Genomic DNA, 26,974 nt, shown 5'->3' on the forward strand with positions numbered 1-26,974 from the left:
AGGGGGGGTTAGGTGCCAGAATGGACGGTTAGGCCTAGGAGGGAGGGTGTTAGGAACTAGGAGGGGGGTTAGGTACCAGAAGGGATGGTTAGAGTTAGGCACTAGGAGGGGGGGTTAGGTACCAGAAGGGATGGTTAGGGTTAGGCACTAGGAGGGGGGGTTAGGTACCAGAAGGGACGGTTAGGGTTAGGCACTAGGATGGGGGGTGTTAGGTACTAGGAGGGGGGTTAGGTACCAGAAGGGATGGTTAGGGTTAGGCATTTACCGGAGGGTTAGGCACCAGAAGGGACGGTTAGGGTTAGGCACTAGGAGGGGGGGTGTTAGGCACTAGGAGCGGGGGGGGGGATAGGTACCAGAAGGGATGGTTAGGGTTAGGCACTAGGAGGGGGGTTAGGTACCAGAAGGGATGGTTAGGGTTAGGCACTAGGAGGGGGGGTTAGGTACCAGAAGGGACAGTTAGGGTTAGGCACTAGGATAAGGGGGGGGTTAGGTACAAGAATGGACGGTTAGGGTTAGGCCTAGGAGGGGGGGTTAGGTACCAGAAGGGACGGTTAGGCCTAGGAGGGGGGGTGTTAGGTACCAGAAGGGACGGTTAGGGTTAGGCCTAGGAGGGGGGTGTTAGGCACTAGGAGGGGGGGGGTTAGGTACCAGAAGGGACGGTTAGGGTTAGGCACTAGGAGGGTTTGGGTTAGGCACTAGGAGGGGGGGTGTTAGGTACCAGAAGGGACGGTTAGGGACTAGGAGTGGGTGTGTTAGACACTAGGAGTGGGTGTGTTAGGTACTAGGAGTGGGTGTGTTAGGTACTAGGAGGGGGGGTTAGGTACCAGAAGGGACGGTTAGGGTTAGGCACTAGGAGGGGGGGGTGTTAGGCACTAGGAGGGGGGGGTGTTAGTCACTAGGAGGGGGGGGTGTTAGGCACTAGGAGGGGGGGGGGTGTTAGGCACTAGGAGGGGGGGGTGTTAGGCACTAGGAGGGGGGGTGTTAGGCACTAGGAGGGGGGGGGTGTTAGGCACTAGGAGGGGGGGGGTGTTAGGCACTAGGAGGGGGGGGTGTTAGGCACTAGGAGGGGGGGGTGTTAGGCACTAGGAGGGGGGGGTGTTAGGCACTAGGAGGGGGGGTGTTAGGCACTAGGAGGGGGGGGTGTTAGGCACTAGGAGTTGGGGGGTGTTAGGCACTAGGAGGGAGGGTTAGGCACTTACCCCAACAGGAGGGAGGGTTAGGCACTAGGAGGGTGGGATTAGGTACCAGAGGGGACGGTTAGGGTTAGGCACTAGGAGGGGGGTGGGTTAGGCACTAGGAGGGGGGGGTGTTAGGCACTAGGAGGGGGGGGTGTTAGGCACTAGGAGGGGGGGGTGTTAGGCACTAGGAGGGGGGGGTGTTAGGCACTAGGAGGGGGGGGAAGGTTAGGCACTTACCCCAACAGGAGGGAGGGTTAGGCACTAGGAGGGGGGTGTTAGGAACCAGAAGGGACGGTTAGGTTCCAGAAGGGACGCTTAAGATTAAGGTTAGAAAAAAAAAAAAAAAGAAAAGTCATGTGTGGACAATGTTTGTATGAACCTTTTGCCCCTGCTGACCTATTGCCTGTCTAACATCTGGTGTCTAATTCCTGTCTATCTCTTATACTAAACCCGTAAGTTAATCTGTGCAGTACATGCAGTGTCTCCGATGGCTAGACCTCACCAAGGGGGAGATGTACCAAGCCTTAGAGAGATAGAACGTAGAGAAGCTGCCCATAGCAATAATCAGCAAGTAACTATAATAGTAATGACAGCTAGGAGTAAATTTACTAAAGTGAGAGTTTTTAGAAGTGAGTTTTAAGAGTGATGTTGCCCATAGCAACCACTCAGATTCTAGCTATTATCTTCTACAAGGTGCTAATTAAATGCTAAGTAGAATCTGATTGGTTGCTATGGGCAACATCACTATTAAAACTCACTATTGAAAACTCTCACTTTAGTAAATTTACCCCTTAGTGTCTGATGAGTTGCTATGGGGCAGTTTCTCCACTCTATCTCTCGCTAAGGGCTGATCCATCTCCCCCCAGGTCAGTGGCAATGGGCAGCGCCTCCAGCATAGTACCAGGGCACAAGCATGGAAAAGCCACTTACCATGCGGCACATAGGGCGCACGTAACGTCCAGGTGAGAAGGACAATGGACGGAAATGACGCTGGGTAGACTTACTGGGGGGGGGGGGGGGTAATTTAGCTGTAGTTATACAAAGCTACACGAGATAAATTTTTCCTGATGACCTAAAATGTCAAAGAAAATGTATGCGTGCCATTCCAGCAGCGCGTCCCGTGTGATGGCGTTACAGTGTCTCATTCCGTACCAGGCACTAAGGCCTCACAATTACTCAGCCGGCCATTGCAATCATTATCAAACAAGGGGATGTGGGTGTCCTCCGAGAAAGGAGCCCCCACATTCTGGTTGGGGGGAGAAGCAGGCTTTTTGGAATAATAAGAAACAAACAAAAGCACAACACAGAAATATAGGTGAGAAAACCATACAGCGCAGCCGGTGCCAGAGACCAGTCTGACCTTCATGTACACAAGAGACGTCTGTTCTCTCCCTAATTCTAGTCTAAAGGAAACAAACATTCTGATGGCCCATAACTACATCTAAATGTTTGGGATTGTATTCAAAGGTAAGGGTGAGGAGAAGGTAAGGGTGAGGAGAAGGTAAGGGTGAGGAGAAGGTAAGGGTGAGGAGAAGGTAAGGGTGAGGAGAAGGTAAGGGTGAGGAGAAGGTAACGGTGAGGAGAAGGTAACGGTGAGGAGAAGGTAACGGTGAGGAGAAGGTAACGGTGAGGAGAGGGTAACGGTGAGGAGAGGGTAACGGTGAGGAGAAGGTTACGGTGAGGAGAAGGTTACGGTGAGGAGAAGGTTACGGTGAGGAGAAGGTAACTGTGAGGAGAAGGTAACTGTGAGGAGAAGGTAACTGTGAGGAGAAGGTAACGGTGAGGAGAAGGTAACTGTGAGGAAAGGGTAACGGTGAGGAGAAGGTAACTGTGAGGAGAAGGTAACTGTGAGGAGAAGGTAACTGTGAGGAGAGGGTAACGGTGAGGAAAGGGTAACGGTGAGGAAAGGGTAACGGTGAGGAAAGGGTAACGGTGAGGAGAAGGTAACTGTGAGGAGAAGGTAACGGTGAGGAGAGGGTAACGGTGAGGAGAGGGTAACGGTGAGGAGAGGGTAACGGTGAGGAGAGGGTAACGGTGAGGAGAAGGTAACTGTGAGGAGAAGGTAACTGTGAGGAGAGGGTAACGGTGAGGAGAGGGTAACGGTGAGGAGAGGGTAACGGTGAGGAGAAGGTAACGGTGAGGAGAAGGTTACGGTGAGGAGAAGGTTACGGTGAGGAGAAGGTTACGGTGAGGAGAAGGTTACGGTGAGGAGAAGGTTACGGTGAGGAGAAGGTTACGGTGAGGAGAAGGTTACGGTGAGGAGAAGGTAACTGTGAGGAGAAGGTAACTGTGAGGAGAAGGTAACTGTGAGGAGAGGGTAACTGTGAGGAGAGGGTAACGGTGAGGAGAAGGTAACGGTGAGGAGAAGGTAACGGTGAGGAGAAGGTAACGGTGAGGAGAAGGTAACGGTGAGGAGAGGGTTACGGTGAGGAGAAGGTAACGGTGAGGAGAGGGTAACGGTGAGGAGAGGGTAACGGTGAGGAGAAGGTAACTGTGAGGAGAAGGTAACTGTGAGGAGAAGGTAACTGTGAGGAGAAGGTAACGGTGAGGAGAAGGTTACGGTGAGGAGAAGGTAACTGTGAGGAGAAGGTAACTGTGAGGAGAGGGTAACGGTGAGGAAAGGGTAACGGTGAGGAGAAGGTAACTGTGAGGAGAAGGTAACGGTGAGGAGAGGGTAACGGTGAGGAGAGGGTAACGGTGAGGAGAAGGTAACGGTGAGGAGAAGGTAACGGTGAGGAGAGGGTAACGGTGAGGAGAGGGTAACGGTGAGGAGAGGGTAACGGTGAGGAGAGGGTAACGGTGAGGAGAAGGTTACGGTGAGGAGAAGGTAACTGTGAGGAGAAGGTTACGGTGAGGAGAAGGTTACGGTGAGGAGAAGGTTACGGTGAGGAGAAGGTTACGGTGAGGAGAAGGGTACGGTGAGGAGAAGGTAACTGTGAGGAGAAGGTAACTGTGAGGAGAAGGTAACGGTGAGGAGAAGGTAACGGTGAGGAGAAGGTAACGGTGAGGAGAAGGTAACGGTGAGGAGAAGGTAACGGTGAGGAGAAGGTAACGGTGAGGAGAAGGTAACGGTGAGGAGAAGGGAACTGTGAGGAGAAGGTAACTGTGAGGAGAAGGTAACTGTGAGGAGAAGGTAACGGTGAGGAGAAGGGAACTGTGAGGAGAAGGGAACTGTGAGGAGAAGGTAACTGTGAGGAGAAGGTAACGGTGAGAAGGTAACGGTGAGGAGAAGGTAACGGTGAGGAGAAGGTAACTTCTACTATCACTGGGGTACTGGATGCACTGTGTGTTTGTCATTCTATTTTTTAATTCATTATAATTTAGTTTACAAATAATGTTATTTTTCTATGAATATATGTATTGCTTCCAGAACTCGCCTGATGTATGTAGGACAGCTCATTTACATACAGGTGTATTTCATCTAACATCTTACACAGCTCAAGTGCTTGTGTCCATTCTATAATATTGACTTTAACGTTTAACCGTCTGACTTGGGAATTGCTGGAGAATCCGGAGTTACTAATATCAAGGTGCAAACTATAATGACACCCAATGTATAACTCACTAGGAAATCTCTATCCCTGGAACTAGCGGAGGTGCTGCATCCCCGGCCTCGCTCACATGCCATCTGCCCAGTCGCTGCCCAGTGGCTCTGTGCCCACCTGAGACAAGCAAGTGTGACTGACATGCAGGAGAGCAGTGAGGGTCAGCAGATCGCACATACACTGTACCATCGGCAGCTGTCATGGAGGATGACGTAGTACTGCTCGCCTAACAAGGTGGATTTCTCCCTTATCTGTGCTTTATCTTCTGTACCCTCGGTGAAACAAACAGGTTAATCAATGAGTGTTGATTGGTGGAAAGTTCTCCAAGAGAAATATGCGATTATTCTAAACGCAAGGGGCGGGTGCTCTACATCGGCGCTTTCACAGATAAAGTCGCTGGACAGGTGTCTTAGGGAAAGTCTGGTCCTGACCGTGGCCGAGCGCTTCTGTGTACATGGGAATTAGAAAGCGGTGAAATATGCCGATAGTATAATAATATATCACAGGCGACATACTGCTCATTAAGGTTTCACCCCCTCTCGCCGCTTTTCCAAAGGTTTATCATTCTGGAGCTGGTGAGAACAGCGGTATATCATAATGGCGCATTTATGGGCCTATAATTACCAAGCTATAATGGATGGGTTGTTAACGGCTGCCAGTCCTAGTCATGAGATCTATCTATAGCCAGGATGTCACTGCCGCAATCCTCCGTCAGCGAGTAATGATCAATTCAAAAATGCTTTATTTAAAAATAGTTTGAATTACTATTTTTTTTTTTCTCTAGTAACTTAAAACCCAGCCCCACTGGTTACGTGTAAAGCAGCGAAGCCTGGTCACGCCTGCACAAACGCATTACCGGCGAGAGGCGCATCGCTCTCCGCTGATATTTTATTCTTACGTTGCAGCGATGACTTATTTCCTCTTATCCCGATAAGCAGCGCTAGAGAAACTCTGCGTTACCGCTGCCGGTGGGATTTCCTCATTCTTCTGCACCGATTAGAGATAGAAGATGGGGTGAAGGCTTCCTATATACATATATACTTGTAGTATGAGCCCAGCAGTGTATATGGAGCTGGTCTAACATTAAAGCCATTCACAGCCCGGACTGTATACATAGAATCTCCCCAGAGCGCTCCGGCTTCTGTGTATAATGAATGTGCTGATGTACTGTAATAAGCCCCAGATCCCCTTCTACCTCTATACACATGAAAAATGCTCCCCACTGTCTGGTGTCATACGTGTGCAGGTGACATCCATGTACAAGAAGGACGCAGAGAGATTGTGACCTATGGAAGGTGATGAGAACAGGTGCACTATGGTTACAGAGGCTGCATTGGAAACCTATAGCTGCCGCCGTTTCCTTCCCATTAATCATGTCACCCTACAAATTGTGTCTAACGTCCAAAAATGGAATGACCCACTAACGCCGAGACTCATTCACCTTACCAATTATGTCTAACGTCTAAAAATGGAATGACCCACTAACGCCGAGACTCATTCACCTTACCAATTATGTCTAACGTCTAAAAATGGAATGACCCACTAACGCCGAGACTCATTCACCTTACCAATTATGTCTAACGTCTAAAAATGGAATGACCCACTAACGCCGAGACTCATTCACCTTACCAATTATGTCTAACGTCTAAAAATGGAATGACCCACTAACGCCGAGACTCATTCACCTTTTGAAAAAATAACTTCATTTAGCAAGAAAACCTGTAGACAATGAGTAGGGGGGGGGACACTGCTGACCTCTCGTTCCCGACACAGCTGTAGGAAATCAATAGTCATTCACCTAGGAGGCCGGAGACCCCAATCCATCCAGCCAAGGTCTCTAGCAATGGAGCTGACCTCACTTAGGCAACCAGTGTCCCCAGGTGTTTCTCATCCTCTACTACAGAAGATCCAGTTCTTTAGGGAAACCGTACAAAATATTTTCTGAGATGTTCTTCAATATACTAATATTATTATCCTTTATTTGGCACAAGTGGTCCGCAGCGCCTTACAAAGTACATAAACAAATAAGTGAACAAGAATAATATTATATAGTATAATAATATACTATATAACTTTTGACCCTTCTTGCTGAATACTCCTGTTCCTGAGATACTGCCCTCCTGTCCTGTCGTGTCTAATCTGGCTACACACACATAGGAGGACAACTTGGATAAAGCCTGGTCATTTTCCACATGGGCTGAGCAGCGACATCCCCTTCTCAGGAGTGTTAGTGTGGCGAGAATAATCCAATCAATGTCAACTGGTTTATAGGGCCACCACCTGCAACGTCAGGGCAATCGGCCCAAATCATCATTCATAAATGCCTTCTGGAGGGGTTGGGTACGACATGTCGAGAATTGTCCCGTTAGCCTAGCGGTGATTTACCCGCTCCCGGCGGCTGCATCATCATCTTCTGGGTTCTGGTCAGAGCTCTGATCCTGCGGTGATCCGGTAACCCTAATCCTCCCTCTAGTGCCTATTCCCATTCTCAGAATGTCCACCAGTTGTCTGTCAACATTTTAACAATGACCCCGTGGTGTCAACATTTTCACTACATCCCCTTCTGGAGACATTATGGGGCTGCATGCAAGTCCGAGTGTGGCCATATCTGGTTACTTTGGCACACAGCGCAGGAGTCACCGGCTGCATACACAGCGTAAAATCCGCGCAATTCCAACTTGTATGCATTTAAGTGGCTGAATGTACGTTACAGAGGGGTAACTGGGCGGCACATGAGAAACGTCCCGGAGTACGTACATTGCGCGCCATTCTCAGTCGCAGATTCCGCACTTAGCACGGGTTATATGTAAACGCTGTCATTAGTGATGGACGTGGCTGGATGGCTGGGGGCGGTCCTATCACTAAGATGCGTATGGCTTAGAATACAGGCGTATTATCACATAGGGCTTACGATTTGCTGCAGGCATCAGGAATTGCGACCGCGCAATGTGCCTCTCAGAATAGCCTACTGTGTATGCTAATTTGGCCACTAGGTGGCATCATTCTAATGTAGTTTAGGAAAGTTTCACTTCACCCATCTACATACAGTTACACAGATTTACGGAGTATTAATATTCCAAGTGCAGAATATTGTTTATTCATTATTCCACTTACTATTCATAGAAAAAAGGAGAATGTAAAGTATCAAAGAAAAAAAGTTAAAATGACTTAATTGAATGTGTTGCACTGAGGCCCCTCATGTAGGACGTCTTCCCTGGCCCACCAGGTGGTCGCTGTCCCCAGTGTGACGCTGAAGGACAGGCTTCTAGTCACTTGCTCATACGGAGCCAGACTTGCCTATGCTTGTGTTACATTATTACATGTCTATCCCTCTCCCCAAAGGGTTCTCCATCTCTAAAACACTCCCAACACTATACAGTATTTATCAAGGGCTGCCGCTGTGCTAGGGATTTACCTCCAGCGACAGCAAAGCATTGGGAAGTCTATTTAACAGGGATCCCAGTTCTCCATTCACTATAGCGCTCTCAGAGCGTCCGTCTAGCCCCCGCTCGCATCCCTGGAAGGAGAGATGGCAGAAAGTGCACGTGTTCCTTACAGAGGATCAATGAAACATCGGAAAATAATTAGTAATTAGACCAAACCTAGGTGACATTTGTACAGAAAGCAGTATATAAAAGACAAAAAAAAAATCCAAAAAATCTAAAAAAGTAAAAACCCTGTCTATGTTTAGTTTGTGACTAGAGACAGCAACCTACAAACTCAGAGGAATATCTGAACAGGACGCACAGCGGAAATGAGACCATGTTACTTAAAACACTGTATCGATCAATTCGATTTAATATTAGATGTGGTGAGAAATGATATTTTGTAGGATTGTCGTTTGTTTTCTCATTCCATAAAATAAAACCCACAAGGAAATGTTGTGAATCCAACCTCTGGTCTCCTAAGCAGCCATAACAACCATTAATGGGACTTTTGTTTTTATTGTCTCAGGAAACATCTTAGAAATATTCTTCAGCGTATGTTTTTCTGTCCTGTCTGGCTCGGGACGGGTGGCACTTTCTCAGGAACATTACTAACGTTTTAAAACAAAACCTATTCTGTCCCTCTGGATCGTCTCCAAAGTGTTTTACTGGACTAGTCATTGCCAAAAAGGGAACAGAGGGGAAAAAAAAAAGAACCACAAAACCCTTTTTTTGGCAAGCAGGCGCGGCCTAGATTCAGATGATTTGGCCGCCTGACTGCAGGACGGGTGTTGGAAGGAAAGGATAATCCTCGGGCTCTGGGATTAGCAGTCTGTGCACCTGAGTTTAGGAAAACAGAATTTTACCAATCAAACTAAAAAGTGGCTTTTTCCTTACTAAACGCAGCTGTTCTGAAATCAGAGAACCCCAGATTTCTACAAGGAATAAACAAATGGTGATTACGATGTTTATTACAGTACAATGTACCACTAAATAATGTACCTACTGTATAGTATTAGCTGCAACATAGCATGGAGGTAAATATTATGTGATGCCTGGAGACTGGAAAAGCAGAGTACACTGCAATACTGTAGGTAATATACTATAGGTAGGCACCTCGCTATCCCCCTTCATACTGACATTTCTCACAGCAGCCATGACTATTGGGCCTATGTAGTAAGAGCCCCCCCCCCCCCCCCGATATATATATGCCTACTCGTAGCTGTCCACTAGGGGGCATGTTCTGCCCCAGTGTGTGTGTGTCAGCCAGACAGCCATTGATCTGGCGGGAGCAATGCATTGTGAGGTTATATACTATGAAATAATTGATTACATGTAGGGATCCACCAGATACTTCACTTTACCATTCATCCAAACACTGGATCTTGGTACAAATGGATTCTTCCGAATCTGAAACAATATTTATAATAAATTGCACAGACAATGGAGTCAGATGCAGCTGCACAGCCCTTCCCTGGTGTATTAATGTGCAAGGACGGAGAGACGCTGTAATACCACCTGGGACGTAGTTACACGCCACCACCGCTTTCACTATCAAAACTTGCCCCAGTCCTAGGACAGGTGCCGATCTGCTGGTGCTGCTGCTAGTGTTGCTGGTGCTGCTGCTAGTGTTCCTGCTGTTGGTGCTGCTGCTGCTAGTGTTCCTGCTGCTGGCGCTGCTGCTGCTAGTGTTCCTGCTGTTGGCGCTGCTGCTGCTAGTGTTCCTGCTGCTGGCGCTGCTGCTGCTAATGTTCCTGCTGCTGGCGCTGCTGCTGCTAGTGTTCCTGCTGCTGGTGCTGCTGCTAGTGTTACTGGTGCTGCTGCTAGTGTTGCTGGTGCTGCTGCTAGTGTTCCTGCTGTTGGTGCTGCAGCTAGTGTTCCTGCTGCTAGTGTTCCTGCTGCTGGCACTGCTGGCGCTGCTGCTGCTAGTGTTCCTGCTGCTGGCGCTGCTGCTAGTGTTCCTGCTGCTGGCGCTGCTGCTGCTAATGTTCCTGCTGCTGCTAGTGTTCCTGCTGCTGATGCTGCTGCTAGTGTTCCTGATGTTGGTGCTGCAACTAGTGTTCCTGCTGCTGCTAGTGTTCCTGCTGCTGGCGCTGCTGCCAGTGTTCCTGCTGCTGGTGCTGCTCGCGCTGCTGCTAGTGTTACTGCTGTTGCTAGTGTTCCTGCTGCTGGCGCTGCTGCTAGTGTTCCTGCTGCTGGCGCTGCTGCTGCTAATGTTCCTGCTGCTGCTAGTCTTCCTGCTGCTGCTGCTAGTGTTCCTGTTGCTGGTGCTGCGGCTAGTGTTCCTGCTGTTGGTGCTGCTGCTAGCGTTCCTGCTGCTGCTAGTGTTCCTGCTGTTGGTGCTGCAACTAGTGTTCCTGCTGCGGGCGCTGCTGCTGCTAGTGTTCCTGCTGCTGGTGCTGCTGCTAGTGTTCTTGCTGCTGGCCCTGCTGCTGCTAGTGTTCCTGCTGCTGGCGCTGCTAGTGTTCCTGCTGCTGGCGCTGCTGCTTTTAGTGTTCCTGCTGCTGCTAGTGTTCCTGCTGCTGGTGCTACTAGTGTTCCTGCTGCTGGCACTGCTGCTGCTAGTGTTCCTGGTGCTACTAGTGTTCCTGCTGCTGGCGCTGCTGCTGTTAGAGCTCCTGCTGCTGGCGCTGCTGCTGCTAGTGTTCCTGCTGCTGCTGGTGCTGCTGCTAGTGTTCCTGCTGCTAGTGTCCCTGCTGCTGCTAGTGTTCCTGTTGCTGGCGCTGCTGCTGCTGGTGTTCCTGCTGCTGGCGCTGCTGCTGCTGGTGTTCCTGCTGCTGGCGCTGCTGGTGTTCCTGCTGCTGGCGCTGCTGCTGTTCCTGCTGGTGTTCCTGCTGCTGGCGCTGCTGGTGTTCCTGCTGCTGGCGCTGCTGGTGTTCCTGCTGCTGCTGGTGGTGTTCCTGCTGCTGCTGGTGGTGTTCCTGCTGCTGCTGCTGGTGGTGTTCCTGTTCCTGCTGCTGGTGGTGTTCCTGTTCCTGCTGCTGCTGGTGTTCCTGTTCCTGCTGCTGCTGGTGTTCCTGTTCCTGCTGCTGCTGGTGTTCCTGTTCCTGCTGCTGGTGGTGTTCCTGCTGCTGCTGCTGCTGGTGTTCCTGCTGCTGCTGCTGCTGCTGGTGTTCCTGCTGCTGCTGCTGCTGCTGGTGTTCCTGCTGCTGCTGCTGCTGCTGGTGTTCCTGCTGCTGCTGCTGCTGCTGGTGTTCCTGCTGCTGCTGCTGCTGGTGTTCCTGCTGCTGTTCCTGCTGGTGTTCCTGCTGCTGCTGCTGCTGGTGTTCCTGCTGCTGCTGGTGTTCCTGCTGCTGCTGCTGGTGTTCCTGCTGCTGCTGCTGGTGTTCCTGCTGCTGGCGCTGCTGCTGGTGTTCCTGCTGCTGGCGCTGCTGCTGGTGTTCCTGCTGCTGGCGCTGCTGCTGGTGTTCCTGCTGCTGCTGCTGGTGTTCCTGCTGCTGGTGTTCCTGCTGCTGCTGCTGGTGTTCCTGCTGCTGCTGCTGGTGTTCCTGCTGCTGCTGCTGGTGTTCCTGCTGCTGCTGCTGGTGTTCCTGCTGCTGCTGCTGGTGTTCCTGCTGCTGCTGCTGCTGCTGGTGTTCCTGCTGCTGCTGCTGCTGGTGTTCCTGCTGCTGCTGCTGCTGCTGGTGTTCCTGCTGCTGCTGCTGCTGTTCCTGCTGCTGCTGCTGTTCCTGCTGCTGCTGCTGGTGTTCCTGCTGCTGCTGCTGGTGTTCCTGCTGCTGCTGGTGTTCCTGCTGCTGCTGCTGCTGCTGGTGTTCCTGCTGCATATATCAGCTAGTTTAAGGTCTCTATTTCATACTGAACACTTTATATCTTCTATCTTTGTAAAGAGGGCACAGGGGCTGACAATATATTTAAGCTGTGGGTGCGCTGGTGTTCTCCTGTCTGTGACTGAACACGGCATTCATTTGCCAATTAGAATTTGGGCCCTTCGGCTTCACTCTCATCGTGTATCCAGCAGAATTTTGGTGTCTGTTTTTCTTTCATTATGTCTGAAAAAGGTTCTGCTGGGGACTCTGTGGTGTACCAACACCTGTTCCAAATGCCATGCTCAACACTGCCAGGACCCGGGTGGCTGTTGCGCAGGGAATTGGGATCCGTGTCCCTCTAGAGAGCCAGCCGCCGAGATGGCGGAACCTGCATGGCAGGGCATGCTGGTAACGTCCATTGCGGACCTAGCTCAGAGTGTCAGCCTGCTTCTTCTTCGTCAGTTGGAAGCGTATCTATTCCCTGTCTTCTTCCTTTCTTGCCCCCTGCGCCTCAGTCTTTCTAGGGTACTCCAGAAGGATTCAAGCTCTGCAATAGAATATGGTTGAAATGGCTGAGTCTTTGGAAAGGCTTTGTGAAGTCACATTAGCTAGCGCCCCCTACAGAGGTCAGGTGGTGGCGAGGGGATCCTTTCAGAGGGTGCGTGACTCAGAATAGTCACTGGTGGAGGACAGTGAGGCTCAGAGAGAGTCAGATCTGGAGGATGTTGGAACAGTGGGAAGAAGTGGACCGGATGTGGAAGATTTCATTATTTTAATCCGGCAGATTTTGATGAAGAAGTGGAACCTGAGATTCTAGCGGTCTCTTTAACTAAACAGTCAAATCAGCCAATTGTCCTTTTTCCTTCCATTACTCAATGAAAGGATTTCCTAGAGGAGGCATGGCAGAAACCTGACAAGAGGTATCAGGTGCCGCAGAGATTTGTCTCCACATATCCACCTGCACAGGAGGATGTGGGCTTATGGGAAACTACTACCCAGAGTGGATGCTTCAATTGCTAGGCTGCAAAAGCAACAACTATCCCCGTACCGGGTTCTTCAATCCTGAAGGATGCTTCAGATCACGTGTGAAGGGGCAATTAAGTCAATTTTCTTGACCGCTGGGGCGTTTCTGTGGCCGGTGCTAGCGGCTGCTTCTGCGAACAGTGGAAAAATGGACGTCACAACTGGATTACGGATTGCAGGAAAAAGCTGCACAATCCAATCTGAAGCCACTGGTGAATCATCGTATTAATGTTCTGGCTTCTATGGAAGATGCACTGATGCATGCGTTCCTTGGTCTTTGCCATCTATAGACAAGGCTGAAATATGGGGGATGTATTCTTTGCCTCGAGAGTTAGAAGGCTGCCATGGAGTTCAATGAGGCATTTGTGTCATTGCTGTATGAAGGTTCAGTGAGAGCGTCTAAGCCACACAGAGAGGTTTTGTTCCAGCAATATATGGGCGGCATACTGTACATGCCAGGAGTATAGAATCTCAGCAGACATGAATGGTCCCTGCATCCTGATGTGTTCCCCCAGCTAGTGCAGCGCATGGTCGCTGCTGGAGTAGACTTCTCGGCTGAACCAAGTGCAGGGGTAGGGGGCTCAGATCAGGGATCCTTTTGAGGATCTGATGGATGACTTAACAGCACCTTGGCAGTTCCGCCTGGTGTACCTCTTCCCTCCAATTCCTCCCATTCCCCAGGTCCTCAAGAAAACAAAGGCAGAAAAGACAGTCGTCATCTTGGTGGTGCTGGATTGGCTTTGGAGGGCATCGTATGGTGACGTCCTTCTTTTGGCAGCAGAAACTCCATTGTAACCTCCTGCGCGCATAGACTTGCTCAGCCAAGGTCCCGTCCTGCGCACAAACTTAGCTTGGTCGGCTTTAACGGCATGACGGATGTAGCCATAATTATCTGGGCTAATGGGTTTTCTAACAAGGTCATCCAGGTGATGATCAAGGCCAGAACACCTGACTCTTGCAACAGGGTATTTAGGATATATTTCGCTTGGTTGACAGAGAGACAGGCTCTTACTTCAGTGTTTAATTTACCGCGCCCTTCGTCCATTTTGCAGGATGGACTGGACGAAGGCTTAAAATTGGCTTATTTAAAAGGTACAGGCTTTGGCTCGGTCTATTTTCTTTCATAGGAAGATGTCCTCTAATCTCAGGTCCAGACTTTTCGTCAGTCAGTGTTACATGTTCACCCCCCTTTTGTGCTGCCTTGGAATCTTAATTTGGTGTTGGCGGCATTGCCAAAACCTCTTTTTGAGCCTCTTGATGCTGTTGAGTGTAAGTACCTGGCGTGGAAGGTAGTTTTCCTATTGGTCTTCTGCAAGACGTGTGTGGTCGCTGGCAGATCTTTCATGCCGGGTTCCATAATTGATTTTTCATGTGGGTAGGGCTATTCTGCGGCCTATGACTGAAGGTGCTACTTTCCCAATCACGTGGCTCCTTGCTCTGGTGACAGCACACTTTACTCTCTACCCTTCATCATGATCACATATAGTAACCAGGCTTTATGCACGGAGGGTGGAGAAAACCTTTAATAAGGGGATGGAAATCCAACTACAAAGTGCAGGTTTGAGCCTTAGCAAGTTCATAGTGGAATGGTCGAGAGGATTTTTAAAAGGAGCAAACAGATTTGGATCTCAGAATGAGTAGTTCCTAGATGAACCCTAAATCGAAGTGTTAAAATAAAACTTCCCAGTTGGTTGTGTGGGCTTCATGCAAAAGCTGACAGTATTTCCCTGCATGCCACAGATAGATTGCCATTGTCCCCCTTACATCACAGCGGGGTCTGTTCACTTCTAAATCTGACTCTGAGGAGGGAGTAAAGCAAAAAAGTTAGCAAGTAACTTTGCCCCTGGGCAAAACCATGTTGTACTGCAAGAAGGGAGGGGGGCAGATGCAAGATGTGAAATCTATACTGCGTTGTATAATAAAGCTGTCCAGCATATGTGGGCTACATGCCTAGGCAGCATAGCCCCGCTGGTATTGCAGCATAGTGTGTTACTTGCTTGTATTCGCTTTGCCCCTTACAGTAAGTTCTTACATATCGGAGCAGCATAAAGGTCTTTCAGTAAAAGTCGCTTCTTGCAATTCCTGGTTATGACGCGAGTACAAAGGTAAATGGTCCTTGCAGAGAATGAAAGGGCTCACATCTCGCTGGGCAGGAGCGAGCTGGTGCCAGCGTGACGCATATGGGTGATGGATTTATCTCTAATCATTTGTTATAATTGTAGTTTAATGTGTTACAGGAGGCTGGGGCTTCTATGCTGACATCATATAGCAGACAATAAACGGCAGGTATAAAGAGGGCTCCCCATATTGTGAAGGCATGTCCAGCAGCGCGTCGCCAGGGGATGCTCGGACTATATTACTGGGAATCTCTGCGTCTCATGTTTTTAAAAAACAAAAAAACAAAAAAACAAAAACAAATGACAAATCTTTTTACAGCACATTCTTCAGAGGGACACCTAGGCTTCATATTCCACTAGGAATTTTAAATGCCATTTAAACTTTAAAAACAATCCAGCTAGTAACGTCTTGTCTAGACTGTCTCACTACACAGGTCTCTTTGTAACGTGCGCAGAGAACGACACAGCTAATAAATGAGGCACGGGAAGCGCGGCCTCACTAACAATGCACTGGTTGATCTGTATGGTTTAGTCACTGGGCTGTATAAGGGGAATTCATTTACAGTACCATCAGTTTCTCAAAATTTAAACCCCATCTGGATCATTTATATTTCCAAACAAACATCTGTCCCCACTACAAGAAAAATATCCAGTCTGAAGATCTGGAGCTATAATTGCATAGGTTGTCCCCACCTTAATCAACTGTGCCCCCAGCCGAAATACCAACTGGGGGACTAGCAAGCCACTCTGACTTCCTGGCTTCCCCAGTGAGTGGCGTGGAAGCCTCAGCACTATCCAGTTATTTGGAGGCTCTATATGGGGGCACAGATGAATAAGCAGGTTACCCCTTTAGCTTGTTGTACACCTACAGCGGAGACCGACATTGCGTGCAGCTACTGACAACACTGGGATCCAGTGACATCACGCGTTCTAGGTGACCCTACTGTCTGCGTTCTGAGAATATTGCTTCAGCCCACACAATGGCTGTCTCCGCTATAGGTTGCCGATTGGCACACAAACTCTTCACAAATAAATTGAAAATACACAAAAAGCAAATCAATAAGGAAATCTTAAGCTGTGGGGAATTGTTCAGGGACTTGCAGTAGAAAGGAAAGCATTAGGAGCTCACTTACCTCACTTTCTGGGTCCTGTTCATAGACGTGACGGTCGTGTTGGTCAGTTGCGTCTCTGCAGAGGTATTGATTGAACGATCGATGCTGAGCTCCAGGAAGGTGACATTCAGGTCGAATGGTGCTGTGTCTTCATTGTCCTCATAGTCCACATAAAGATTGTCCAGGTTGGGCTCTATGGAGTTCAGAGGTTCCCCCTGAGAGAAGAGGCCACTTCTATTCAAGCTAAGGAACGGTTCCCTGGAGTCGGTGGCTTTGCCGGACAACTGCTTCATGATGACGTTCCCGGAGAGAAACTCCTTGGAGTTAAAATTGAGGATAGAGTCTTGTTCGCCAGTGTTTGTTATATGACTTGTCCTATTATTGCTCACATCTTATAAAACAACAAAACACATGTATATTAGATGAAACCAGAATATTACATGACTTCTGGCAGAGTCCTGCTATAATATTTACAATAAACTATCTTGCAGAGGTGCTCAAGCCTTGGACATCATCGTACATCCTGCTTGCTACGCCAAAGACTACACTGGTTAGAACGGAATGGTTTGGGGTATTGGAAAGATTTCTTGCTAAATGTGCTGTAATGCTGCTCCTACGATATTTAAATGAGCTTGAAAAGGGAGGGGGCTCTGCATTTGGAGGCTGGACCATGTTTACCAAATAGCGCCAGAGCATTTACCACCTGGCCCAATGGCTGGGTTTTCATACATCCTTAGTGATCAGGTTCCATCAGTTACCAACATTTATAGGCACGCAAATCACACATCATTCACGTATAACGTGATGAATGCTGAAAATAATGGCGTGAGTATTATCGTTTGCGCTTTTTTCCAGGTCTATGTAATTATTGTTATAATGAAGAAAGTGTTCTGAAGACTAATGAGCGTTGTTGGGGATTATAATATGTTCCTTTGTACACTACTATAACTCTGTGCTGACTGGAGATTATTATACATTTATCTCATTTTGCAGATAATTGTTTCTATTCCTATTTTATGTATACTGCAGTCTTCGGTTAGTTTTGTGGAACTGCCCAACACTGGGTTATGGACTATAGTGCAGGTTGTAGAGACTTCCCAGCGAGTTATCTACATGTTATATGAACAGTCTGTAACTGTGATATTCAACAACAATAAAAGTGTATTTCCAGCAATGTTAATGCCAGCTCTGTGTTAACCAAAGTCATTCACTGGTCTTCAAGACTAGGGGCCTATGTATCAAAGCTTGATGTGAGCTAGAATTGTGAAATATATATCACCAACCAATCAGCTCCAAACTATAATTTCTTAAACACAGGCTGCAAAATGTAAGTTAGAAGTTGATTGGTTGGTGATATATATCTCACAATTTTATCTCACATCAAGCTTTGATACATATGTCCCTAGATACGGGAATCTACAATCAGGTATATGCAGAAAGTATTGCAATTAAAAAATATTAATTACCATTTATACCTTTGCATTTTGTTATTCTCTCGCAGTCCCCAGCCTGTGCTCCTTCATACACTTCATTGGTCTGCTGGCCACTGACCGGCTCCTGCTTCCCAAAGCTGGGAGTGTCCCCTCTCACTCTCCCTTTCTGGAAGTTAGTATGATAACTGCTGTTGGGGGACATGAAACCCTCCTCAAACTCTCTGCTTTCCTCACTGTCGGAGTCTGGGAACGTGTAATATACTGGCTGAGTAATCCGTGAGTGTGGTCTCCGGAGCAGGGTGTATTGGAAAGTTATTGAGGGGTTCTTGCCATTTTGGTTCCATACCTGTGAAGTGATACAAGGGGGTCTGCGTATGAAAGATGCACTATTGTGACAACACCTGTCCTTCTTTCATAACCATAATTAAATCTAATCTAAGAAGCATTAAAGGCGGCTGGTGCACAAATCAGCAACTAGCACCTATATGGTTAATAGATGGCTTGGATAGTCAGTGTATACATTTTAGGGTTCCCCTTACACCTTGTTAATCTAAGTACAATGCAGATTGAAAATGTAAGTGGTCTTAAGCTGCGTACACAGGGGACGACTTTTGTCAACGATATGAACGATATAGTTTATCGTTAGATCGTTCATATAGTTGACTTTTTCGCACTGAACGACCAACGATGCGCGTGGCCGTATGGTCGATAACGATATTTGAGGTCGACCGTACAGGCTGGCCAACTTGCTCGATATCTATGAATTCTTCATCATTTAAATACTGTCAGAAAACGTTTACAAAATCGTTCATGATCACTGATGAAATCGTTCAACGATATCGTTCAATTTTAAAACAGGAAAAGTCGTGTAGAGAGACAGATTTTAGTATACAAGGGCGGATTCGCACATTAATATAATAGTAAGCCGGCTGTTGCAGCTGAACGGAAAAGGTGGTGGCAGAGGCTGAGGCCCAGAGCGCACACATTGCTATAATCCCCACGCCAATCTCTTGCGCACTTATATGCAATACAAAGAACGCAGCGCCATCTGTGATCTCTAATAAATCATTTCATCATTTTCATCAATCCATTCCTATTGAATTAAAGGGCACCAGTCACCTTAACACAGCTACCATATTATGGGCTAAACCAATAACCATGAGAATGCACTAATCACAGAGGCATCACTGAGGTGTGAGGCACAACTAGGACTAACCATGATGTTCAAGCCTTGGTTGGTTGGTCCTTGAGCTACGATATATTCTATCCCAGTCTCATACACATCCATAGGCCTGCGATATTTAAACACTGTGCCTGCAATAAGGAAGTTTTTCGGGCTGTCGACCTTGAAGTTCCCATTGAAGTAGTAGGATCCAGCTTCATCTGCAACAGCTGGAAACACAAGGTTGTATATAGTTACATCCCCTGGTGCAATACGGCACAATCAGCTAGCCATGCACCATGACGGCTATTCCATGCACCAGGACGGCTATTCCATGCACCAGGACGGCTATTCCTAATCGTCCCAGTATGCAAACAAGGAAAGAGACAGATCCAGCAGCATTCCAGTAGTCTAAAAAGGAGGAGGCCCCCTTCCACTTGGGCCTATAATCAAGATGATTAACATCGACATTAGGTATCCGTTCTTTGCAACTAGTGTTTAACTACAAGTCCCAGCATAACCTGGTGTGGAAGATTAGAACTTTCAGTTCTACACCAAGTAGAAAGCTGGATGTGGTCTATGGGCCTTCTTCAGAGATGGATGCAAAAGGCGTCAGCGCCGCCATCCCGTATGCAACGGCTTTGCGAAAATACGTTGCAGCCACTGGGATTATACTGAGACGCCTACCGGCGCTTGCATAGAAGGACTCAACCATTAGACGCACGGTGGGGATTAACAAAGAGACAGTAAGAAGGTAGATATGTACAAATGGTTGATAGAGTGAAAATGTTGACATGGAAATGATCGACAGAAAAATGGTCGACACTTGTTTGTAGGTTTTCTTAGCCCTGATTTTCACTCTAACCCTTCCTCCTGGTGCCTAACACTAACTCTCCCCTCTGGTGCATAACCCTCACCCTCCCTCCTGGTGCCTGACACTAACTCTCCTCTCTGATGCCTAACCCTCCCTCCTGGTGCCTGACCGTACCTCTCTCCTGATGCCCAACCCTTCCTCCTGGTGCTTAACCCTCCCTCCCGGGGGCCTAACACTAACCATCCCTCCTGGTGATGGTTAGTGTTAGGCCCCCGGGAGGCCTAACACTAACCGTCGGGGTAAGTGCCTAACCTAACCCTCCCTCCTGGTGCCTAACCCTAACCCTCCCTCCTGGTGCCTAATCCTTCCTCTTGGAGCCAAACCCTCCCTCCTGGTGCCTGACCCTAATCCTCCCTCCTGGTGCCTAACCCTCTCTACTGGTGCCAAACCGTAATCCTCCTTCCTGGAGCCTGACCCTAACCCTCCCAGTGCCTAACCCTCCCTCCTGGTGCCTAACACTAACCATCCCTCCTGGTGCCTAACCCTAACCGTCGGGGTAAGTGCCTAACCCTAACCCTCCCTCCTGGTGCCTAACCCTAACCCTCCCTCCCGGTGCCTAACCCTCCCTCCTGGTGCCTAACCGTAACCCTCCTTCCTGGTGCCTAACCCTCCCTCAGGGTGCCTAACCCTCTCTCCTGGTGCCTAACACTAACCCCCCTCCTGTTGCCTAACCCTAACCGTCAGGGTAAGTAACTAACGCTAACCATCCCTCCTGGTGCCTAACCCTAACCCTCCCTCCTGGTGCCTAACCGTCAGGGTAAGTGCCTAACTCTAACCCTCCCTCCTGGTGCCTAACCCTCCCCGCCTGGTGCCTGACCCTAACCCTCCCTCCTGGTGCCTAACCCTCCCTCCTGGTGCCTAACCGTCGGGGTAAGTGCCTAACCTAACCCTCCCTCCTGGTGCCTAACACTAACCATCCCTCCTGGTGCCTAACACTAACCCTCCCTCCTGGTGCCTAACGCTAACCTTCCTTCCTGGTGCCTAACCCTCTCTCCTGGTGCCTAACCCTCCCTCCTGGTGCCTAACCCTAACCCCCCTCCTGGTGCCTAACTCTCCCTCCTGGTGCCTAACCCTCCCCCCTGGTGCCTAACACTAACCCTCCCTCCTGGTGCCTAACCGTCGGGGTAAGTGCCTAACCCTAACCCTCCCTCCTGGTGCCTAACCCTCCCTCCTGGTGCCTGACCCTAACCACCCCTCCTGGTACCTAACCCTCCCGGTGCCTAACCCTAACCCCGCCTCCTGGTGCCTGACCCTAACCCTCCCGATGCCTAACACTCCCTCCTGGTGCCTAACACTAACCACCCCTCCTGGTGCCTGACCATAGCCCTCCCTCCTGGTGCCTAACCCTAACCCTCCCGGTGCCTAACCCTAACCCTCCCGATGCCTAACCCTAACCCTCCCGGTGCCTAACCCTAACCCTCCCGGTGCCTAACCCTCCCTCCTGGTGCCTAACACTAACCACCCCTCCTGGTGCCTAACCCTAACCCCCCTCCTGGTGCCTGACCCTAACCCTCCTGGTGCCTAACCCTAAAAAAAATTCCAGTCCCGATCGCAGTGTCCGGATCGCGCACTGCGATGCATGCGCAGTACACAATAATCGGCCGATTGCGTGCGTATTAGCAACTGCGATCCAAGCTGAATCAGGCGCACAGACTGGTCTTATTTTTCTGTAGGAATTATTAATATTTGTGCTGAGATAAATAAGCTACTCTTATTAACGACCATGACAGCATGGAGGAAGTAAATCAATCCTGTTATATAGCATGCTTTACCAGCTGATCGGTGTGAGGGTATGCTGGGACATGTAGTTTCACAACAGCTGGAAAGCCACAGGTTGGCCAGGCCTGATGTACATCATCCGCCAATGAAGGACTAAGGAGGTTCTCTTCCTTCAGTGGCTGAGAATACTACACTCCAGGTGTCCCTGCATGGCGTCTCCCATTACCACATGAGCTATTAGAATTATAAACCTCTACAACCAGATATATTTTGGTTAATTTTGTAGATTTCTTGCACTAAGAAACCAACTATAACCCTCCGCTCCTATCGTAACATCCGCAATCTCCCCTGCAACCAGTCCATAGCAATAACTCCCTCTCTGGTCTCTCTCCTCCCACGGACCCCAGCCAGATCTGCTGTATGTGAGGCAGGAGACAGAAGCGCACATTGATATCACTCACCCAAGACATCTGCCGACTTCTTGCGTTCCACTATTTGAATATCCCTTGCGCCGACTGGGATGTGCGTTACTAGGGCGTAACCTAAAATGGACAAAATGTTAGACTGGGATTAAGCGACCTCTGGTCTCATGCTCTTGTGGACTACAAGTCTAAGCATGCCCTGCCTGGATATATACAATACCTTCACAGTCACAGGTTGTCTACAGAGAAGTAGAACACTTGGCATATTCTGGCAGGAGGGGTGTGAATGAAAACACGGGATATGCTTTGTACTGCACAAACTTAGGGATAATTCACAATGTACCTTGTAATACTAAATATATTGTACAATCATCAGAGAATAATTACATAAAATTTGACTTTTATAATATAAAGAAGAAAAAGGCGCTAGACGTGATAACTGAATACCACAAATGTGTTTTCCCGGCAGCGGTCTGTGTACAGGAAAGGATGGACTAAGAAATCCCTGAGGGCTGCATTGCTCAGAGGAGTGGAGCAAGCCGGGGATATTACATATAAGCTTTGAGTCCACTCAGCAGAGAGCCATCTCGTCCAGCTGCTGCTAAAGGCTGGAGCCTCTATAATACTCATTACAGCTTTCCAAGTCAGTGTCTACGTCACCGTCTGAGAAGCGGATGACTCTATGGGACACGATCATGCACAATGTGATAACGACGGTGAAGCGATTACCGAGATGGGAAGCTCCCTTCCTGTAATTCCCAGTGACGTGGATACAGCTGCTCCCATCCCCCTGGCAGACACCGCATTTATCAAGGGTGTGGGTGGAGAACAAAACCCCATCACATCCAATTGGCTGGGGAGAGAGAAACAGTAAACACAATATGGAGCGAGCAGGACGTATTGCGTCTGTTGGAAGCTGCAGAAAACGTCTGGCCAAATGTTCTGCGCTAATGCTTCACAAACCTCACATTTTCCAGACACGCAAACCCCTCGATAGTCACTGTACTTGCAGGAAGTCCCATCCCGGGCCTGGACCATCAGTTGTCTCTGACCATCCACCGTGGTGCACTGGAGATCACACGGCTTGCTGGAGATGTGTACATAATCATCTAGAACCCAACATGCACAAAAATAGCACACCACCACGAGTTATTAACGTGTCATAAGATACATATAACACACATCAGATACCTAGAAAGACACATCAGATACCTAGAAAGACACATCAGATACCTAGAAAGACACATCAGATACCTAGAAAGACACATCAGATACCTACAACACACATCTGATACCTAGAAGACACATCTGATACCTACAACACACATCAGATACCTAGAAGACACATCTGATACCTAGAAGACACATATCTGATACCTAGAAGACACATCTGATACCTAGAAGACACATCTGATACCTAGAAAGACACATCAGATACCTACAACACACATCAGATACCTAGAAAGACACATCAGATACCTAGAAAGACACATCAGATACCTAGAAAGACACATCAGATACCTACAACACACATCTGATACCTAGAAGACACATCTGATACCTACAACACACATCAGATACCTAGAAGACACATCTGATACCTAGAAGACACATATCTGATACCTAGAAGACACATCTGATACCTAGAAGACACATCTGATACCTAGAAAGACACATCAGATACCTACAACACACATCAGATACCTAGAAAGACACATCAGATACCTAGAAAGACACATCAGATACCTACAACACACATCAGATACCTAGAAAGACACATCTGATACCTAGAAAGACACATCTGATACCTAGAAAGACACATCAGATACCTACAACACACATCAGATACCTAGAAAGACACATCTGATACCTAGAAAGACACATCAGATACCTAGAAAGACACATCAGATACCTAGAAAGACACATCAGATACCTAGAAAGACACATCTGATACCTACAACACACATCAGATACCTACAACACACATCTGATACCTAGAAGACACATCTGATACCTACAACACACATCAGATACCTAGAAGACACATCTGATACCTAGAAGACACATATCTGATACCTAGAAGACACATCTGATACCTAGAAGACACATCTGATACCTAGAAAGACACATCAGATACCTAGAAAGACACATCAGATACCTAGAAAGACACATCTGATACCTACAACACACATCAGATACCTACAACACACATCTGATACCTAGAAGACACATCTGATACCTACAACACACATCAGATACCTAGAAGACACATCTGATACCTAGAAGACACATATCTGATACCTAGAAGACACATCTGATACCTAGAAGACACATCTGATACCTAGAAAGACACATCTGATACCTAGAAAGACACATCAGATACCTAGAAAGACACATCAGATACCTAGAAAGACACATCTGATACCTACAACACACATCAGATACCTACAACACACATCTGATACCTAGAAGACACATCTGATACCTACAACACACATCAGATACCTAGAAGACACATCTGATACCTAGAAGACACATATCTGATACCTAGAAGACACATCTGATACCTAGAAGACACATCTGATACCTAGAAAGACACATCAGATACCTAGAAAGACACATCAGATACCTAGAAAGACACATCTGATACCTACAACACACATCAGATACCTACAACACACATCTGATACCTAGAAGACACATCTGATACCTAGAAGACACATCAGATACCTAGAAGACACATCTGATACCTAGAAGACACATCTGATACCTAGAAGACACATATCTGATACCTAGAAGACACATCTGATACCTAGAAGACACATCTGATACCTAGAAAGACACATCTGATACCTAGAAAGACACATCTGATACCTAGAAAGACACATCTGATACCTAGAAAGACACATCTGATGCCTAGAAAGACACATCAGATACCTAGAAAGACACATCTGATACCTAGAAAGACACATCTGATACCTAGAAAGACACATCAGATACCTAGAAAGACACATCTGATACCTAGAAAGACACATCTGATACCTAGAAAGACACATCAGATACCTAGAAAGACACATCTGATACCTAGAAAGACACATCAGATACCTAGAAAGACACATCAGATACCTAGAAAGACACATCTGATACCTACAACACACATCAGATACCTACAACACACATCAGATACCTAGAAAGACACATCAGATACCTAGAAAGACACATCAGATACCTAGAAAGACACATCAGATACCTAGAACACACATAAGATACCTACAACACACATCAGAGACATAGAACACACATCATAGACATAGAAGACACATCTGATACCTAGAAGACACATCAGAGACATAGAAGACACATCTGATACCTAGAACACACATAAGATACCTGGGCCAGACTGGGAGTGCCCCCATGCAGTGTGTGCGTAATACACGGGACACGTCCGGCCAGACTGGGAGTGACCCCATGCAGTATGTGTGTAATACACGGGACACGTCCGGCCAGACTGGGAGTGCCCCCATGCAGTACGTGTGTGTAATACACGGGACACGTCCGGCCATACTGGGTGTGTGTGTAATACACGGGACATGTCCGGCCAGACTGGGAGTGCCCCCATGCAGTACGTGTGTAATACACGGGACACGTCCGGCCAAACTGGGAGTGCCCCCATGCAGTACGTGTGTAATACACGGGACACGTCCGTCCAGACTGGGAGTGCCCCCATGCAGTGTGTGTGCAATACAAGGGACACGTCTGTCCAGACTGGGAGTGTCCCCATGCAGAACGTGTGTGTAATACATGGGACACGTCCTGCCATACTGGGTGTGTGTGTAATACACGGGACACGTCCGGCCAGACTGGGAGTGCCCCCATGCAGTACGTGTGTGTAATACACGGGACACGTCCGGCCATACTGGGTGTGTGTGTAATACACGGGACACGTCCGGCCAGACTGGGAGTGCCCCCATGCAGTACGTGTGTGTAATACACGGGACACGTCCGGCCAGACTGGGAGTGCCCCCATGCAGTATGTGTGTAATACATGGGACACGTCCGGCCAGACTGGGAGTGCCCCCATGCAGTGTGTGTGTAATACATGGGACACGTCCGGCCAGACTGGGAGTGCCCCCATGTGAAGCGGACACAGAAGTCTAACCATAGAGCCATGTACAGCACCACAGAATATGCTGGTGCTATATAAGTAACTGTTTATGAATAAATGAGCCACTCACCAGGGTAGAGAGGTTTCCATAGATAGGTTTTTCCATTATACACGTGAGAATTAAAGGAAATACACTGTTCTTCACGGAAACTCCGGCTGCTGGACGGACATTCCTGAAATTAAACATTTCATGTACAGGAGGGTGGAAATGTCCATAGAGTCACGGTGGTATACTGCGACAGCTGCAAGCACTGGCCAACTCATGTACAGGAGGGTGGAAGCGTCCATAGAGTCACGGTATACGGTATACTGCGACAGCTGCAAGCACTGGCCCACTCATGTACAGGAGGGTGGAAATGTCCATAGAGTCACGGTATACTGCGACAGCTGCAAGCACTGGCCCACTCATGTACAGGAGGGTGGAAGCGTCCATAGAGTCACGGTGTACGGTATACTGCGACAGCTGCAAGCACTGGCCCACTCATGTACAGGAGGGTGGAAATGTCCATAGAGTCACGGTATACGGTATACTGCGACAGCTGCAAGCACTGGCCCACTCATGTACAGGAGGGTGGAAATCTCCATAGAGTCACGGTATACGGTATACTGCGACAGCTGCAAGCACTGGCACACTCATGTACAGGAGGGTGGAAATGTCCATAGAGTCACGTTATACGGTATACTGCGACAGCTGCAAGCACTGGCCCACTCATGTACAGGAGGGTGGAAGCGTCCATAGAGTCACGGTATATGGTATACTGCGACAGCTGCAAGCACTGGCCCACTCATGTACAGGAGGGTGGAAGCGTCCATAGAGTCACGGTGTACGGTATACTGCGACAGCTGCAAGCACTGGCCCACTCATGTACAGGAGGGCGGAAATGTCCATAGAGTCACGGTATACGGTATACTGTAATAGCTGCAAGCACTGGCCACTCATGTACAGGAGGGTGGAAATGTCCATAGAGTCACGGTATACGGTATACTGCGACAGCTGCAAGCACTGGCCCACTCATGTACAGGAGGGTGGAAGCGACCATAGAGTCACGGTAT

At 48.4% G+C, this 26,974-nt stretch overlaps 1 protein-coding gene across 3 annotated transcripts in view; it reads right to left on the reverse strand.

Moving 5' to 3' along the window:
• Nucleotides 1-26,974, reverse strand: part of ADAMTSL2 (ADAMTS like 2) — a 166,469-nt gene that overhangs the window by 51,824 nt on the left and 87,671 nt on the right. For 2 of the 3 annotated variants that reach the window (XM_088459681.1, XM_088459682.1), the window contains exons 5-11: nt 25,992-26,094; nt 22,720-22,865; nt 22,486-22,609; nt 21,796-21,876; nt 18,796-18,971; nt 17,613-17,925; nt 16,168-16,537 (exon numbers count right to left, since the gene is read on the reverse strand). In XM_088459681.1, the coding sequence (XP_088315807.1) occupies nt 16,168-16,537; nt 17,613-17,925; nt 18,796-18,971; nt 21,796-21,876; nt 22,486-22,609; nt 22,720-22,865; nt 25,992-26,094 (1,313 nt within the window). The remainder of the gene's footprint in view (nt 1-16,167; nt 16,538-17,612; nt 17,926-18,795; nt 18,972-21,795; nt 21,877-22,485; nt 22,610-22,719; nt 22,866-25,991; nt 26,095-26,974) is intronic. The other variant, XM_088459683.1, reaches the window with a different exon arrangement.

This window comes from Taudactylus pleione, unplaced genomic scaffold, assembly GCF_031769625.1.
Source record: "Taudactylus pleione unplaced genomic scaffold, aTauple2 ptg000927l, whole genome shotgun sequence".
NCBI classification, from domain to species: Eukaryota; Metazoa; Chordata; class Amphibia; order Anura; family Myobatrachidae; genus Taudactylus; species Taudactylus pleione.